General features: G+C 42.1%; 1 protein-coding gene across 2 annotated transcripts in view; it reads right to left on the reverse strand.

The window, feature by feature from the left end:
• The window catches only part of LOC115127026 (contactin-associated protein-like 4), a 192,161-nt gene that overhangs the window by 146,075 nt on the left and 26,986 nt on the right, over window positions 1-19,100 (reverse strand). For both annotated transcript variants that reach the window (XM_029656678.2, XM_029656672.2), the window contains exon 2: window positions 5,717-5,827. In XM_029656678.2, the coding sequence (XP_029512538.2) occupies window positions 5,717-5,827 (111 nt within the window). The remainder of the gene's footprint in view (window positions 1-5,716; window positions 5,828-19,100) is intronic.

Here is a 19,100-nt window from a genome sequence, read left to right on the forward strand (position 1 = left end):
ATCAATCACAAAATTATACTGTATTGAACAACACTGCCTTGTGTAAAAAGAGAGCTTATAATGCTAGCTAGCTACCGCCAGCAAAATAACTTACTCATTTGTCATTTGCCCTCCTGGTCCAGCTGGTCTAAGCTTCCGCTGACAGTTGTTCTTGGAGGTTCTGAATAACGTCTCCAGCACCCCTCTATCCATATGTGCGTCAAAACTTTGATGATCTGTCACACACACACACACGATCCATGGCGTCGGCACTGACCTCTAGTAAGAACTTTTCGTGATTGAATGTGTTGTAGCACAGACATTTCTCATCTGTCGGCATGGCTGGACAGCACCCGCATAGGCAGCACTATTCGGAGTCTGACCATGGCTCCCCATCGCTGCTTTGTAGGTCTCGCTAGTCTTGTTCTCGCTGTCTCAAGTCCTCTTCAGTGTATTCCGGGCTGAAATGAATAGGGCTGTATGTCCCTATGGGGACATACGGTTTCGTTTGTCCAGCTCTTCTTGGAAAGAGGAATCATTAGCAGCCGTTGTAATTATTTAGCAATCTCGGAGAGACTGTGCACAGTAACATAGCTCCCCGTGAACCTGTGAAACTAATACTGACCCCATTTTGATAAGCCTGCCTTCAAGGGTGGGAACACAATTGGAAAAGGAAGCAGGACTCCCGTCAGTCTGTAGTCTTTACAAGGCCTGGGAAAATGAGTCAACCTAGATACGTTGCAATGTCGTGGCACATAGCAATGGCTCCATTGAACAAGGACAACCATGGCTCTACTGTCCAATGGCTCCATTTAACAAGGACAACCATGGCTCTATTGTCCAATGGCTCTATTGAACAAGGACAACCATATCTACTCACTTCTAGCGTGATCGTGCAATCGGTGAAACACAAAGGCCACAATAATTGCTACAAAACAGGACTCCGTTCATTTTGCCGTCTCCCACCGCATAAATAAAAGAATGCCTCTATGGTACCTAATTATGTCTGAAACACCTCTCGTCAGTCATAACTATGTAGGAATACTGGAAAAACACCCCAAATAGTGTCTAGTGGTGAAGTTTCCCTTTTAAACTGGAGACAGAGTAACTCATAATTAGAATTAAACACACCGTTGCTGCATTCAAGGGGACAGGGCAGTGATGATGAGAGGGAGGGAATGAGAAAGGGAAAGGAGAGAGAAGTTATTAGAAAGAGAGAAGGGGGGAAAGGGAGAGAGAACATAATAGGTATGAAAGAGAGAAGAGGAGGGAGGGAATGGAAAGGTAATGAGAGAAAGGGAGAGGGAGGGAGGGATAGATAGAGGGAGAGGGGGAGGAAAACGAGAGAGAAACTGGGTTGAACTAAGTAAACAAATTATGTTTTATTGGAGGAGAGAACGAGAGCGTGACAGGGAGAAAATAGAAGTCAGAGGGAGATCAAAACCTGGCCTGCCATAATGTGTTCTTGTCCCCCTAGGGAGGGGGTTTAACCAGATCTGATCCTGACTGGATCACAATGGGTTTTTGATGTTTCTACACAACCTTGGATTGCATGAACATGGCAGATATCTGCTCACAGCATGTGTAGAATAGTTGGTGGGTTGGTGTGTGTGTTTGTAAGTGAAAGTGCAGAATGGTGGGCCTGAATAGCATTCTAATTCTAATTTGAAGCTCAGATGGTAGAGCATGAGGCTTGTAATGTCAGGGTAGTGCGTTCGATTCCTAGACCACCCATATGTAAAATGTAGGCACGCATGACAGGAAGTTGCTTTGAATACAAGCGTCTGTTAAATTAAATTTATTTTTATATTATATTATTGACTAGAGAGGGGAACCAACCAATCGACTCTGTGGACAGTCTGAGGACAAACAATATAATTTGCATGGATCAGGCAATGGACCATTTTGATATGTTCATACACAATGACCTTACAGACTATATACTGTATGTAATCCTATCACCACTGGTCTCATGTTGCTGTTCTCTGACTATAATTAGTGAATGGAAGTATTTCATTCAATATTTCAATCAACTTAGTTGTCAGATCACAAAAGACCATTCTTAATAATTAACAAGCCTGGTGAGAAGATATTATACCAGTAGAACTGAACAGAGGGCAAAATTATGAAGCTTTTGACAGTTACCACTGTTCATTTAGTCAGCAAATTGAATCAGTAATGTGAATATCCTCTGAGAAACACTAGAGGATGCTGAGTGTTACATTTTCCAGACAGAGATGTAAATTAGATGCATCCATTAATCGATTCATTGATTTCTTCTTAGAACAACTGGGATATTGTCATCTAGTGCATTTTGTAATTAACATCACTGTTTCAATCCTTTGCGATGCCATGCTAGATCCTCCTCCAGTCACATAAAGAACAGAGTGTGACCTTAAAGTGGTCATTGGTCAAATAGAAGTGGTTGTTGAGAGGCAACCAAGTAAACAACCATGTAACCTCTGCCATGTAAACAACCGATTACATACTCCAACATTACATGAGAGGGAGAAATGTTCAACCTGTCACGCCCTGATCTGTTTCACCTGTCCTTGTGCTTGTCTCCACCCCCCTCCAGGTGTCGCCCATCTTCCCAACTGATACTCTGGGTATTTATACCTGTGTTTTCTGTCTGTCTGTGCCAATTCGTCTTGTTTGTTCAAGCCTACCAGCGGGTTGTCCCAGCGCCTGCTTTTTCCAGTCTCTCTTTTCTCGCCCTCCTGGTTTTGACCCTTGCCTGTGCTGACTCCGAGCCCGCCTGCCTGACCACTCTGCCTGCCGTCCTGTACCTTTGCCCCTACTCTGGAATGCCGAACTCTGCCTGACCTGACCCCTGGGCCTGTCTGCCATCCTGTACCCTGACCCACTACTCTGAATTATCAACCCCTGCCTGCCTTGACCTGTCGTTTGCCTGCCCCAGTTGTTACAATAAACATTTTTACTTCTACACAGCCTGCACTTGTGTCTTACCTGAAACATGATACACCCAGAGAGTTATTTGTAGAATCTTTGAGACTGTGAAAGGTTCTTTATAGAACCATTATCCACTCAAATTCTATAAATAACCATTAAGGGTTCTAAACAGCACCAGGTTGTAACCATTGCAGAGCCTTTTTTTAATAGTTCTTAAAACCTCTACAGGATCGCTGTCCTGTGTTAAATATCTACAACAAAGCTTTCTTAGTGTCCAACAAGCTTTCTCCACCCTTAACCTTGTTCTGAACACCTCCAAAACAAAGGTCATGTGGTTTGGTAAGAAGAATGCCCCTCTCCCCACAGGTGTGATGACTACCTCTGAGAGTTTAGAGCTTGAGGTAGTCACCTCATACAAGTACTTATGTATGGCTAGACAGTACACTGTCCTTCTCTCAGCACATATCAAAGCTGCAGGCTAAAGTTAAATCTAGACTTGGTTTCCTCTATCGTAATCGCTCCTATTTCACCCCAGCTACCAAACTAACCCTGATTCGGATGACCATCCTACCCATGGTAGATTACGGAGACATCATTTATAGATCGCAGGTAAGGATGCGGCTAGATGTTCTTTACCATTCGGCCATCAGATTTTCCACCAATGCTCCTTATAGGATACACCAGTGCACTCTATACTCCTCTGTAAACTGGCCATCTCTGTATACCCATCGCAAGACCCACTGGTTGATGCTTATTTATAAAACCCTCTTAGGGCTCACTCCCCCCATCTGAGATATCTACTGCAGCCCTCATCGTCCACATACAACATCCGTTCTGCCAGTCACATTCTGTTAAAGAGCCCCAAAGCACACACGTCCCTGGGTCGCTCGTCTTTTCAGTTCGCTGCAGCTAGCGACTGGAACGAACTGCAACAAACACTCAAACTGGACAGTTTTATATCAATCTCTTCATTCAAAGACTCAATCATGGACACTCTTACTGACAGTTGTGGCTGCTTTGCGTGATGTATTGTTGTCTCTACTTTCTTGCCCTTTGTGCTGTTGTCTGTGCCCAATAATGTTTGTACCATGTTTTGTGCTGCTATCATGTGTTGCTACCATGTTGTTGTCATGTTGTGTTGCTAACATGCTGTGTTGTCATGTGTTGCCGCCTTGCTATGTTGTTATCTTAGGTCTCTCTTTATGTAGTGTTGTGTTGTCTCTTTTGTTAATCCCAGCCCCTGTCCCCGCAGAAGGCCTTTTGCCTTTTGGTAGGCCGTTATTGTAAATAAGAATTTGTTCTTAACTGACCACCCTAGTTAAATTATGGTTAAATACATTTAAAAAAGGACACATCTGTGTAGTCTTTTGCCTAAATGTGCCTTTTGAAAAGATATACGATTGTTCATTGGATCAGTCTAAAACTTTGCAAATACACTTGTGCCATCTAGTGGCCAAAACCTAAATTGCTCCTATCCTAGAATAATACATTATGGCCCCCATCTTGCATTTCAAAGATAGTACAATTTTATTTACAAAAGAAAGTATGTTTTTTTTCATTGTATTATCTTTTACCAGATCTAATGTGTTATATTCTCCTACATTACTTTCACATTTCCACAACCTTCAAAGTGTTACTTTTTTGAATGGTATCAATAATATGCATATCCTTGCTTCAGATCCTGAGCTACAGGCAGTTAGATTTAGGTATGTAATTTTAGAGGATAATTGAAAAAAAGGTCGGATCCTTAAGGGGATTAGGAAAGGGTCCTTTATAGCACCATGAAGGTTCCGTTTAAAACCGTATGAGCAAAGCTCTTATAGAACCTTATTTGGCACAGAACCACCTGTTTTATTGTGTAGCAACATATAGTAATTTCATCCAGCTTTGCTCTGGTGCATATATTATCAGATATGAATAAAAACAGTTAACCTGACTGATACGACATCATCATGGTCAAACACAGAGAAATACAGTATACCAAACTGATAATACCATAGACAGTTTTAGACACCTATTGATCCACTTCACTCAGCTCAACTCAGATGGGAATAGTGAAAAACCAACAGTGTGCTTACTGCTACAGCCATCAAAGACAGCTTGGAAGAAGCATCCAACAAGCTTAGATTGCTTTGGTCTCACAGTCAAAGAAAATCATGTGCACAGATCCTTGTTATGTGGCTGCTAAAAGTCCCTCCTATTCCCATCTGAGTTTCTGCTTTCAAGGTTGGATAAACCACAAAATAGATCAACCCTACCAGTTTTAAAACATTCATACAAAGAACCACTGTGATAGCATTTTCCCGTCTAAGCAATGCAAGGATACCATTCTATCAGCATTCAGCATCCAAACCAACCAAAAAAACCAACCAATCCCCTTTTGATTTTTTTTCTGGATGAATTCAGATGCATTGCAAAGGTAAAGAAGGGTGACCTTGCACTGGGGCTTGTAATGTAGTATTCCAATATCTACCTACTGTAGGCGACCCGCTGGGGACGAGGTAACAGCAGCTCTCTGTCTCTTTCTCTCCTTCCTTTCTCAAACTGAAGTCACCAGCAAGGGAATTCAGTTTTTTTTAAAGGGATCTGGTTCCTGCGCTACTGCTGCTGAAACAAAACCTGCCTTTGATGTTCTCTATGCACAGTCCTGTGGGGAATCCAACCCTCTCTCTCCCTCTCAGCAATGAGCATCTGAGCACCACAACACAGCAGCCCACTGTGTACGGCCGGAATACAGGCTCGAAATAACAGTGGAGATACTAAGGAATCCTACAATCAATACAGTGTCCATATCAGGCAAATGTGTCAAAAGTCCAGTACTCACCATCTCTCCTGTTTACTTTGGCAAAGCCGGGTCCATGGCTGTTGGATAACTGTGATGAGCTTCTGAAGGAGGACTGGGGCAGGCTGGACACCAGTGGGCCATCACAGCTGTCTGTCAAGCAAACAGGGAAACACAAAGGACAGGGTTAGGTTTTACAATCACAGGTGATCTCTGAACTATTAGTAACGTTATTATTAGTACAGTATTTCCAAATGATTCAGAGGTGTAGTCTAAAATATCATCAGGGAGGAACCATGTTTAAAGCAATTTCAGAGACACTATTTTCCATTTGGTCACCATTTCACACGCTGTTACTGCTCTCTGCCAGCAGCAATACTACGCACCAATGACACCATTGAAGTGATGCTAATAATAACTCAAATCGCTAGAGTGCAGATCACATTGTTATGTTCCAACACCTTCACAAATGTGTGCATGAGTCCCGTCCCTCTGGTCACACCACGTCATTTAAATTTATGTTTTATTTATTTTACCAGGTAAGTTGACTGAGAACACATTCTCATTTGCAGCAACGACCTGGGGAATAGTTACAGGGGAGAGGAGGGGGATGAATGAGCCAATTGTAAACTGGGGATTATTAGGTGACCGTGATAGTTTGAGGGCCATAATGGGAATTTAGCCAGGACTCCAGGGTTAACACCCCTACTCTTACAATAAGTGCCATGGGATCTTTAATGACCTCAGAGAGTCAGGACACCCGTTTAACGTCCCTTCCGAAAGACGGCACCCTACACAGGGCAGTGTAGTGCAATCACTGCCCTGGGGAATTGGGATATTTTTTTTTAGATCAGAGGAAAGAGTGCCTCCTACTGACCCTCCAACACCACTTCCAGCAGCATCTGGTCTCCCATCCAGGAACTGACCAGGACCAACCCTGCTTCGCTTCAGATGCAAGCCAGCAGTGGTATGCAGGGTGGTATGCTGCTGGCTATGTGGAAAGGTGGGTAATATTTGTTTGAGATGTAGACCAATGAGATTTCAACCTTTATTCACCCACTCAAAAAGACAGCAAGATGTTTGTTGAATGCTCAATGTGTTATCACTATGCTTTCAACGACCTAAAAGCACAACCAAATTCCAAATGGGAAAACAATGTCTGATTCGCGATTTAGGGCTCGATTCGCCAAAATATAGCGCGCCTGAAATGTAAAGGTAATATCCGATTGAGCTGACATATGGAGTGTTTGCAATGAATGCGGTCTCCACAAATGTGGGAACGTTGCCTTTAAATTTCAATCGCTCTATAGCGCTGAACTTTGGTGATACGGATTGAATCGAGCCCTTAGTGTTCATATAAATGTGCTACCACTGCACTTTCAACCATTTAAAAGCACAAGTTCAAATGGGAATACAATGCCAGATATGTTGGATTTATACAACAACTTAATGTGTTATCATTGTGCTTCATCCAACAGTACAACAAAAAAACCTGGATTGCAGTTGAGATTACATTAAAAGTACATAGTGCAAGTGATCAACGTTGTTCGAGATTCTGTACAGATTATTATAGCAATTGTGAAGATCTCCACAGACCTGCAAACTTTTGCATGCTATCTCGAACATGTACACTTTCTACGATTACATAAGACATTTACAGTATACTTAAAGTAACCTCAACATGTGGCCACGGATGTGTTTCTCATGAAGGTTGAATAAATACTGTTACATTTGTTTGAAAGATAGCCTTAACTTTAGGCTATTTACTGATATACTGGGCCGTACTCACTACCCTCTGTAGTGCCTTGCGGTCAGAGGCCGAGCAGATGCCATACCAGGCAGTGTTGCAACCCGTCATGATGCTCTCGATGGTGCAGCTGTAGAACCTTTGAGGACCCATGCCAAATCTTTTCAGTCTCTTGAGGGGGAATAGGTTTTGTCGTGCCCTCTTCGCAACTGTCTTGGTGTGTTTGGACATAACGTTAGCTAGCTAACAAGCCAGAAACAAGCCACAACTTTGTTTAGAAAGTTGCTTTTAGTTGCTTGGTTTTCTAGATTGACATAAACTAAATTCATTTTTAAAACGGTTTATTGGTGTTCAAATACACCAGTTATACTATTTTGGACTGTCAGGCTGCTGATATCATGCAATCTGTTGTTTTTGTGTTTATACTTCTTCACAACGACAATGATGTCACTGCAACAACTTCATACAGACATGTCGATAGACGTAGTATACATCAATCTTTAGTCTTGAAAACTGGTTGTGTGGTACACTACCGTACTCACTCTGTTTAGCACATGGCCTCACATGTGAATCCTTAAAGAGATAGGTGGGGCTAAGGCTTAAGAGGGTGTGAACAATGTTGAATGGGTGTAGACAAAGATGGGCTCTCCAGTAGGTGAACCAAAACATTCAAGGGTCATTTTCTGAAAAGTTGGATTACAAGTTTATCAACGTTCAAAGAATAATTACTTTCCCATTGTTCCTCAACTGTAGTGTATGATATACCATTTCCTAGCTCTGGGTCTCTACTTTTATCCAATGTAAAAAACACCATTTCAAATGTTGTTACATAAGACAGATTCGAGCCGATATAAAACTGCAACAAAAAAAAGTTATGTACAGCAAACATATTTGTTTACCTTAATGTACGTACTTATTAGATGATAGTTTTCAAACCCAATGCTGAGTTAATGTGTAGCGGCTAATTGTACAGCTAATAGTCTACGTTTTTGTAGATTGGTTGCTGTAGCTCCACTCACCTCAATCAATGTGATAATGGCTGAGGTAAGTTTTGCTTGTTTTTGCTGTTCTCCAAATAGCATTTTAGATGATGACATTTCAACTAGATAATGCTAGAAAAACCAGCTTGCCGAACCTCTTATCAGTAGTGCACACATACTCTCCTCATGACCAAACTACATTCCCTGTCTCTCAATGACTAGATTAGGGTTGTTTGTTGAGTATTCAGTGTGAAAAGCTTTTCAATTATAGTGTTTTAGAGTGGGAAATGAGAAAGTGCACTCCAAAGAACAGGGCAGAGGAGTAAAAGCTAAGTTGATAATCACTAATGAGAGTTCTCGTTGAAAACTACTTGACAGAAAGAGCAGAGCGTTTGAAAACACAAGAGCCATTTATCGGCGTCCAGAGTTTGGCATTTCAGTGACGTTACCCACGTCTCTGACTGACTCTGTGATCAGTCGTGCACAGACGTCCGTTGTCCCGAGGCAGAGATTGGAGGTAAATGCTGAATATCTGGTTGTTTGCATCCACTGAACCTTGATGGAAAACTCACCATCCCTTGTGCAAGAGCCACCTTCGCAAAAATAGGCCTTTACTGTAGCTACTGCACCTCATTCCTTCAGCTAGCTCTATCCCAAAACAACACTTAAATACCAAGGTAATGTTTTGTTTTGTCTTAGAAACACAATATATGTCATAATTAGCTGGATTCTCTATAACGCTTCGCTACATAACACTACTACCTTAGATAATGGATGCGTCCCAATATGGCCTATTCCCTATATAGTGCGCTATGGGCCCTGGTCAAAAGTCGTATAGGGAATAGAGTGCCAATTGCGATGCAGTCATTACCTCGTTCAAAGTAGTACTTCTCAGGGACTGTCAGTGGCGTCAGAACCCACCAGAAGTGTTTAAATCACTATTGATAAAGGACTGATCCTTGGCAGGAGCTCCAGCCGATAGAGTGAGACAGGCTACTGTACATCTACTGTGTCCCATTTCACATTTTGCTGGAATAACAATCTGCCCACAGTCAAGATGATGGAAGTGGAGAGTGACTACTGATGAAGGTGATGCATCAAATATAAAAACAGTATGGATTAGAAACCATACCCTTGGTAAGGCACTGGACTGAACTCCACGACTCCAAGAGTTCAGTCATATTCACTGTGTGTCTTTTGGATATGTAAAACAATTCAGACCATGCTGCATTTGGCAGACATATACCCTAATGAGGGCCAATAAAATGTTAAAATGTTTGTTTGTGGAATGGAATTATGTCATGGAACACTAACAATTCAAACTAAAGTGCAGTACTCTGTTTTTCCGTTCTATTCTGTACAACTTGGTTCCACTCTATTTTGATCCATGGGGCCTATAGTCTCAGTCTCCAGAGATTGAAGAGCAGAACGATAACTACACACCCAACCTAATGTGCTATCTCAGGGGTATTCAACCTGGAGTCCGCTGACCCCTACTGCAGGGGATCCGCAATTATTATTTTTTATTTCTCTAAAAGTACATTTTTCCCAAAATGTTTTTATAAATATTGCGAGCAACAACAGAAAATGAATTTTGAATTACACTGACCAAAAATATAAACGCAACATGTAAAGTGTTAGTCCCATGCTTCATGGGCTGAAATAAAATTATCCATAAACACAAAAAACGTTTTGTTTTCCCCAACTGTCTTTAATCTATCCACCTGACAGGTGTGGCATATGAAGAAGCCAATTAAACAGCATGATCATTACACAGGTGCACCTTGTGCTGGGAACAATACAAGTCCACTCTAAAATGTGCAGTTTTGTCACACAACACAATGCCCCAGATGTTTCAAGTTTTGAGGGAGGGTGAAATTGGTATGCTGACTGCAAGAATGTCCACCAGAGTTGTTGCCAGATAATTTTCTGTTCATTCCTCTACCTTACGTCGCCTCCAACATTGTTTTAGATATGTTCAACTGGCCTCAAAACAGAACTCTACGTGTATGGCGTTGTGTGTGCAAGCAGTTTGCTGATGTCAAAGTTGTGAACAGAGTGCCCCGTGGTGGCGGTGGGGTTATGGTATGGGCAGGCATAAGCTACGGACAACAAGCACAATTGCCTTTTATCGATGGCAATTTGAATGCACAGAGATGCCATGACGAGATCCTGAGGCCCATTGTTGTGCCATTCGTCCGCCACCTTTATGGCCCCATCTCGCAGGCTCTGCAGACAAATTCCTGGAAGCTGAAAATGTCCCAGTTCTTCCATGTCCTGCATACTCGCCAGATGTGTCACTCATTGAGAATGTTTGGGATACTCTGGATCGACGCGTACAACAGTGTGTTCCAGGTCCCGCGAATATCCAGCAACTTTGCACAGCCATTGAATAGGACTGGGACAACATTCCACAGGCCACAATCAACAGCCTGATCAACTCTATGCGAAGGACATGCTTCGCATTGCATGAGGCAAATGGTGGTCACACCAGATACTGACTGGTTTTCTGATCCACACCCCTACCTTTTTTTAAGGTATCTGTGACCAACATATGCAGATCTGTATTCCCAGTCTTGTGAAATCCATAGATAAGGGCCTAATAAATGTATTTCAATTGATTGATTTTCTTATATGAACTGTAAGTTTATATTTTTGCCAATTGTTTCAAGTGCCGCTGGCTGCTGTTAAGCTTTCTTGACATGGACATACATTTTCCCAACAATTGGCTAACTATCATAACTCAAGGTGAGACCCAGATGCAGACACAGGGGGCAGATAGATGGTTGGAGTCTTAGGTGTTTATTATTCCAAAGGAGTAGGCAAGAGAATGGTCGTGGACAGGCAAAAGGTCAAAACCAGATGAGAGTCCAGGAGGTACAGAGTGGCAGGCAGGCTCGAGGCCAAGGCAGGCAGAATGGTCAGGCAGGCAGGTACAGAGTCCAGAAACAGGCAAGGGTCAAAACCAGGAGGACTAGAAAAAGGAGAAATAGCAAAAGCAGGAGAATGGGGAAAAACCGCTGGTTGACTTGGAAACATACAAAACTGGCACAGAGAGACAGAAAACACGTGGATAAATACACTGGGGAAAACAAGCAACACCTTAAGGGGGTGGAGACAATAACAAGGACAGGTGAAACAGATCCACAAAATGTGTTAGGAGTTACATTTCTAGTGAATAGGCTATGTTACATTTAATACTTCCTCTTTCAATTATTATATAGGGAGGTAAAATTCTGAAAAACTATCTACCAAATGTTGATTAATTCTCCTTTCCATTATCATTCATCAGGTAATAAGATGTCTTGTACTTAAAAAAATAAATATATACAGGGTCGCTGATTTACCTGGGTGGGGGTCCCTGGGCAAAAAATGTTTGCAGACCCCTTTGTTAACTGAATGTAGTGACTTTTCAGGGGTGCTTCAGTAAATTAGCTTGTTTCTCTGGCAGGGAATTAATTGGCCAGATTGAGAGAGAGGGAAAGCCAGATTGTGCTTGTGGCCAGCTAGCACAATGTGGTTAGCTGTACTTGCATCTCAAATGGCACCCTATTCCCTATAGGTTCTTGTCAAAAGTAGTGCACTATATAGGGAAGAGAGTGCCATTCGGGACACACCCTATAACATTTGCACCGACTGCCACAGGAAGTAGAACAGCTAGAAGCTTCTGTCGAGTGAAATACATGCATAACCAACCTCCACAGGGAAAGAAATGTCCAAAATAATCAAATGTACTTATTAGACCTTGTTTTTCATATTGGCCCCAAAAGATCTACTGGTGCATCTACAATAATTACAAAATGTCGGAAGTTAATTTCGAACAAAATACGTCTGAATATGGAACCGATGGAGGAAGTTTGTGAATGACCTCTGCTCTCCAAAGGGAAAAAGTTCACAAAAGTCATGTTAGTCAAAAACATGAATAATCAACTTTAATCCCGTCTATGGATTTTGAAGACGATTTGTGTGCTAGTCTTTTGAAGAAAAAAAACCTGAGTGATCATTACCTTTCTCTGCAGCATGTGTGTGACCAGTTTGAAACGGCTAGCTAGCTAGTTAGCGGTGCGCGCTAGTAGCGTTTAAATCGGTGACATCACTCACTCTGAGACCTTGAAGTACTGCAGTTGTTTCCCTTGCTTTGCAAAGACCGTGGCTTTTGTAGAGCGATAAGTAACCATGCTTATAGGGTGACTGTTGTCAATTTGTGCAGAGGGTCCCCGTTTCAAGCCCAGGTTGGGGCGAGGAGAGGGACAGAATTAATACTGTTACATGAGCACAGGATGGCTCTGCAGAAATAGTGGTGAGTGAGCATTAAATAATGTACTGATGGGCCTGCAAACTGCCTTGTAGTGTGATCTGTGAACTGTCATTGACTGCTATTACACAAAAGCAAGATCTGGCTCTCCAGAGCAAAACTATCCAATCATTGAGATGTTATGATAGCTGCAGCCTGTAATGGGGCATTATCAAGCCCCAATTCTCCAATCTGTAGTGGAACCCTGCTATGTTTCAGAGGTCATTTGCTTTGCAGCAGTTACGTGCACACACACACACACACACACACACACACACACAAACACACACACACACACACACACACACACACACACACACACACACACACACACACACACACACACACACACACACACACACAAGGATAGCTGCACTAAACTACAGAAGCATAATCAGAGAGTCTGTAACTGTTAGCAAGCAAACAGGGCTCCCTCTCTCTCTCTCTCTCTCTCTCTCTGATGTTGTTGTTACTGGCACTAATAGACAGAAATGTTCGCTAGCTCTCCTCTAACTTCTCATTTACTGCTGCTCAGTCAGATACTTCTCCCAGCAGTCTCTCCCTCTCTCTCTCTCTCTCTCTCTCTCTCCCCCCCCCTCTCCCTTTCCTCTCTGGAAGCTGTCAAATGGCAAGCTGAAGCTCTGCTACTGCGCTAACAAACTGTGTGTGTGTGTGTGTGTACTGATGCGCTAACAAACTGTGTGTGTGTGTACTGATGCGCTAACAAACACAAAGAGAGAGGTGTTTGATCCTCATCGCTGTAGCCTCCTACAAACACACCTGGCATCCTTGTGACGCCTCCTTACTTCAGCTTCCACCAAAATGATCCAGTTAAACAATGCAGCAAGACAATAGTTAACAATAGCTGACAATAGATATCCACATCCATGGATAAACCATGCTCAGTTCACCAAACAAACAAACAATCTTCATCTTTGAAATGATATGAAAACAATAATTTGTACTTTATAATAACAACATACTGTAGCACCAAGGTTGACCACAGCTAAGATAAATGTAATCAGAGAGGGCTACGATCAAAGGGAGGAGGATTTTTTTTTTTTACTCTTTATCCTGAATCTGTCAGTCTGCCAGTCTTAACAATACCACACAGGCACAGAGTTGAAACAAGCAGGCAGCAGCTGCAAGGCTGTCACTCACGTGATTGGGTACAAACACATTTATTATTAGAGAACAGCCACACCAAGGAACATTCACTGACTGCAATACTTTGCCTTGCTATCATGCTAATGAGGTTTACAGCAAAAATCCTTCAGGTAACTTCACTTATACTAATAGTCAGTAGCAGTGTGGGGGTAAAATCACTGGGAAAGCCAAGCCCCCCCCGTTAAAACAAAACCTGTTAATTCATATGCCTTGCAGCCGAGACAATAAGAATAAATTCAACTAAACCTTTGTTTTATCACAAAACCTGTATAGCAACCTCTGTCCAGTGAAGTCCACAAAGCATATTGTGTGTAACAGACAGTTGCATGACACAGCATGGTCAAGCAAGTTAATGTTTCCAACATTTTTGAACAACTAAGCAACTATTGATTTAGAACCACAGAGAGTTACTGCCAGTCGCAAAGATATCAGGAGCAGCCTCCACTATTCCACCACCATTTCAACTTCAACATCATCAAATCACCTCTGCTTAGTGTAATACATTGACAACTAAAAGATACCAAAAACAATTGAGTCCAATCAACGTAAGCTAAATATGATCTGGCTGCCCATGGTCGCTGATTTCTGTGTGTGTGCGTGCGTGTTCGTGTAAGTAGAAAAAGATGTTGACTCACCCTACTTGTAGAGAAATGCCAATGCCATCCTCCTCTCTTTCATGTTAACGAAATGTGTTATTTGTTGTTGGCTAAAATGCTTGCTCCCTAGCCTAACTTTGATTCATGGGCAAAGTTAGCTAGTTAACATTAGCCTTCTACATCTAGCTACATATTGAAACTCCATTCTCTCAGGCCAGGGGCACAACAATGTATGAATTAATGGTTGGATCAGAATCACCGTTATAATCATTAGCCAGTACGGAGAATTAAGTAAAACCACAAGTCCAAATCCTTATCTCCATCCATGGCTAATTTAGGGAAAGGGATAATTTTAGCTAGCTAGCTAGCTAGACACCGGAGGACAACAACACAACAAGACACAACAATTCAACAATGCTAGCTGGCTTGACACTTCCTTTGGTGCGCCAAGACCATTCACAGTTAAGCTCGCTCAGTTTAGCTCAATGGTGATTGGCACATTTTTTTATTGTTTTTTTATCAAGGGAGGCCAAATATTTGCTGGCTTCCCTTGCCTTCAATGCTACAGGAAGCAACAATCAACAGTCATACTCATTTGGACCAGACAGCATCAGATAGATGGCCTAGACATAGAGAGACAGAGGGGCGCTGTTTCACTCACTCAGATGCTTTCTCCTGTGAGATACATTAAGCCTCTTGGGAATTAAAGGAAAATTATAAAACATAAAGTACCACATTTTTGAAATACCACCTTTTTTGAGGGGGGGGGGTCGATATTTTGGCATCAATGAATACACACCACTGCTAATAGTTACCAAGAATGGGTAATCAAAAAGAAACTAAGATGCTCTATAACCCAGCAACGAGACTAAGGATTTGGCCCAGATGACACCCTTTTCCCTTTAGTGCCCTAGGCCCGGGTCAAAAGTAGTGCACTATTAAGGGTGCCATTTGGGAAACATACTAAGATGTTTTCAACCATTATTGCAGCTAGCTGGGTCCTGCCCTCCCTTCACCTCTACTCCTCTGTGATGGGCCTGGCTTAGACATGAAGAAGACATGAAGATACACCTGTCTTGTGATATATAATCATTCTCCCACTACAGCGCTTACATTTGACATAAGCCTCCAATGTCCATCCTCAGCACTGTGGTCTGGTGTGTGGGTGAACAGTGTACTTTCTCCAGAGTGAGCATAAAAGAAGTGACAGCTTTATAGCCACCCAGCCCTGATCCAGGTGATAGGTATAGGTCTATTCCACAGGACACACTATAGCCGTGGTCACCAACCAGTCGATCCAAGGCATTCCTAGTCGATCGCCAAGCATTTCTGTGAAAAAAACAACGATAAAGCCTTGCATTCCTATTTATTTATTTATTATTATTTAATTATTTAGTGCTGTTTAGCGCTGTGCACAGTTTCCTCAAGCCATTGACTGTAAAAAGAAAACTTGAATGCACAGCAAAGTTGATATTGTGAGATTTCAAAACTTTTAAAATCGTAACAGGCGAGAGACTCAACGAATACAGCAAAGATGTCACTCCCTGACCTTAGATATCTCTGTTTTCTTTATATTTTGGTTAGGTCAGGGTGTGACTAGGGTAGATACGCTAGTTTTTGTAATGTCTAGGGTTTTTGTATGTCTAGAGTTGTTGTAGGTCTAGGGGGTTTTGTATTTCTATGTTGGCCTGATATGGTTCTCAATCAGAGACAGCTGTTTATCCTTATCTCTGATTGGGGATCATATTTAGGTAGCCATTTCCCCTTGGTGTTTGTGGGATCTTGTCTATGTGTAGTTGCCTGTCAGCACTCGTTCGGATAGCTTCACGGTTTGTTTTGTTATTTTGTTCAGTGTTCATGCTCTTGATACTACCCATCCCGGGTCCAGGAACGTTGTCATCAACTGACACTAATTAGCATAACGCAACGGACATAAATATTACATTTTTCAAAATAAAAGCCTGAAACTATGTATTGTGACACTAGACACATTAGGGAAGCCATAGAAAAAGGAATCTGGTTGATATCCCTTTCACTGCTCAATAGGGACGCATAGGAACGCAGAGGTTTCTAATCCTGATTTGATTTTTCTCAGGCTTTCGAATGCAATATCAGTTCTGTTATACTCACAGACAATATTTTTACAGTTTTGGACACTTTAGAGTGTTTTCTATCCTAAGCTGTCAATTATATGCATATTCTAGCATCTTGTCCTGACAAAATAGCCTGTTTACTTTGGGGACGTTATTTTTCCCAAAAATTCAATAGTGCCCCCTAGATTCAAGAATGTACGTATACCACGCTGGGCCTTGGTATCATCATTATAACGAACGTGACAAAAGAGATGCTGTTTTTATTAGTACGTTCGTGTTTTTTTTATTCAGCACTGTCAACACTGTTCAACACTTTTACACGCCATAAAATGCACCTTCTTCATACTTCCACTCATACTTCAATGACTGAGTATAGCAGTTTTCGATAAGCTTGCATTGTTATTATTACTGACTTGTGTCTTTTTTAATATTGTGGAAAATTAAACTTTCTCTCGTCATAGGAGTAACAACATGAATTGGTGCATGAGGCAGAAATAATGGAAGGATATTGACCTCATACTATCAGTAGAGGATGCCTGGTTATTCTTTAAAAGTGCTTTCCACACCATCTTCAATAAGCATGCCCCATTCAAAAAATGTAGAACTAAGAACACATATAGCCCTTGGTTCACTCCAGACTTGACTGCCCTTGACCAACACAAAAACATCCTGTGGCATACTGCATTAGCATCGAATAGCCTCTGCGACATGAAACTTTTCAGGGAAGTTAGGAACCAATATACACAGTCAATGTGGAAAGCAAAGGTTAGCTTTATCAAACAGAAATTTGCATCCTATAGCACAAATTCCCAAAAGTTTTGGGACACTGTAATGTCCATGGAGAATAAGAGCACCTCCTCCCAGCTGCCCACTGCACTGAGGCTAGGAAACACTGACACCACCGATAAATCCACAATAATCGAGAATTTCAAGAAGCATTTTTCTATGGCTGGTCATGCTTTCCATCTTGCTACCCCTCCCACGGTCAACAGCCTTGCGCTCCCCACAGCAACTCGCCCAAACCCCCCCACTTCTCCTTCACCTAAATCCAGATAGCTGATGTTTTGAAAGAGCTGCAAAATCTGTACCCCTACAAATCAGCCGGGCTAGACAATCTGGACCCTCTCTTTCTAAAATTATCTGACGAAATTGTTGCGGCCCCTATTACAAGCCAGTTCAACATCTTTCGTATCGTATGAGATTCCCATAGATTGGAAAGCTGCCGCGGCCATCCCCCTCTTCAAAGGGGAAGACACTCTAGAACCAAACAGCCACAGACCTATATCTATTCTACCCTGCCTTTCTAAGGTCTTTGAAAGCCAAGTTTTTGGATGAAAAACGTTCCCGTTTTAAACAAGATATTTTGTCACGAAAAGATGCTCGACTATGCATATAATTGACACCTTCGGAAAGAAAACACTCTGACGTTTCCAAAACTGCTATTGATATTGTCTGTGAGTGCCACAGAACTGATGTTACAGAAAAAACCCAGATAAAAATACAATCAGGAAGTGCCGCATTTTTTTAAACCGCCTCATGGCAAAAACACCTTGAGGATGATTATTTTTCTGTCGATTTCTCAGCCAAGCAGGATGAACAAATGTGACGTTTTTCGCCTACAACAATATTATTTTTGGAAAAAAGGAACATTTACTATCTAACTGGGAGTCTCCTGAGTGAAAGTATCTGAAGTTCTTCAAAGGTAAATGATTTAATTTGGTTGCTTTTCTTATTTTTGTGAAAATGTTGCCTGCTGCCAGCACAGCCTAGCATAGCATTGTGCCATGCTAAACGTACACAAATGCTTGTCTAGCATTGGCTGTAACGCATATTTTGAAAATCTGAGATGACAGTGTTGTTAACAAAAGGCTAAGCTTGTGTTTGAATATATTTATTTAATTTCATTTGCGATTTTCATGAATAGGAAACGTTGCGTTATGGTAATGTGCTTGAGGCTATGATTACGCTCCCGGATACGGGATTGCTCGTCGCTAGAGGTTAACAAACATATTATTTCGAATCTCACCGTACCTTCTCCGCTATGCAACCTGGTTTCAGAGCTGGTCATGGGTGCACCTCAGCCACGCTCAAGGTCCTATAAGATATCAAAACTGTCATCGATAAGACATTACTGTGCAGCCGTATTCATCGACCTGGCCAAGGCTTTCGACTCTGTCAATTACAACATTCTTATTGGCAGACTCAACATCCCTTGGTTTCTCAAATGATTGCCACGCTTGGTTCACCAACTACTTCTCCGATAGAGTTCAGTATGTCAAATCGGAGGGTCTGTTGTCTGGACCTCTGGCAGTCACTATGGGGGTGCCACAGGATTCAATTCTCGGGCCGACTCTCTTCTCTGTATACATCAATGGCCCTTGGATACTGTGTTAACTAACCTCCAGATGAACTTCAATGTCATACAACTCTCCTTCCGTGGCCTCCAACTGCTCTTAAATGCAAGTAAAACTAAACGCATGCTCTTCAACCGATCGCTGCCCGCACCTGCCCGCCCGTCCAGCATCAGTACTCTGGACGGTTCTGACTTA

Source organism: Oncorhynchus nerka, linkage group LG4 (genome assembly GCF_034236695.1).
Source record: "Oncorhynchus nerka isolate Pitt River linkage group LG4, Oner_Uvic_2.0, whole genome shotgun sequence".
In the NCBI taxonomy this organism is placed as follows: Eukaryota; Metazoa; Chordata; class Actinopteri; order Salmoniformes; family Salmonidae; genus Oncorhynchus; species Oncorhynchus nerka.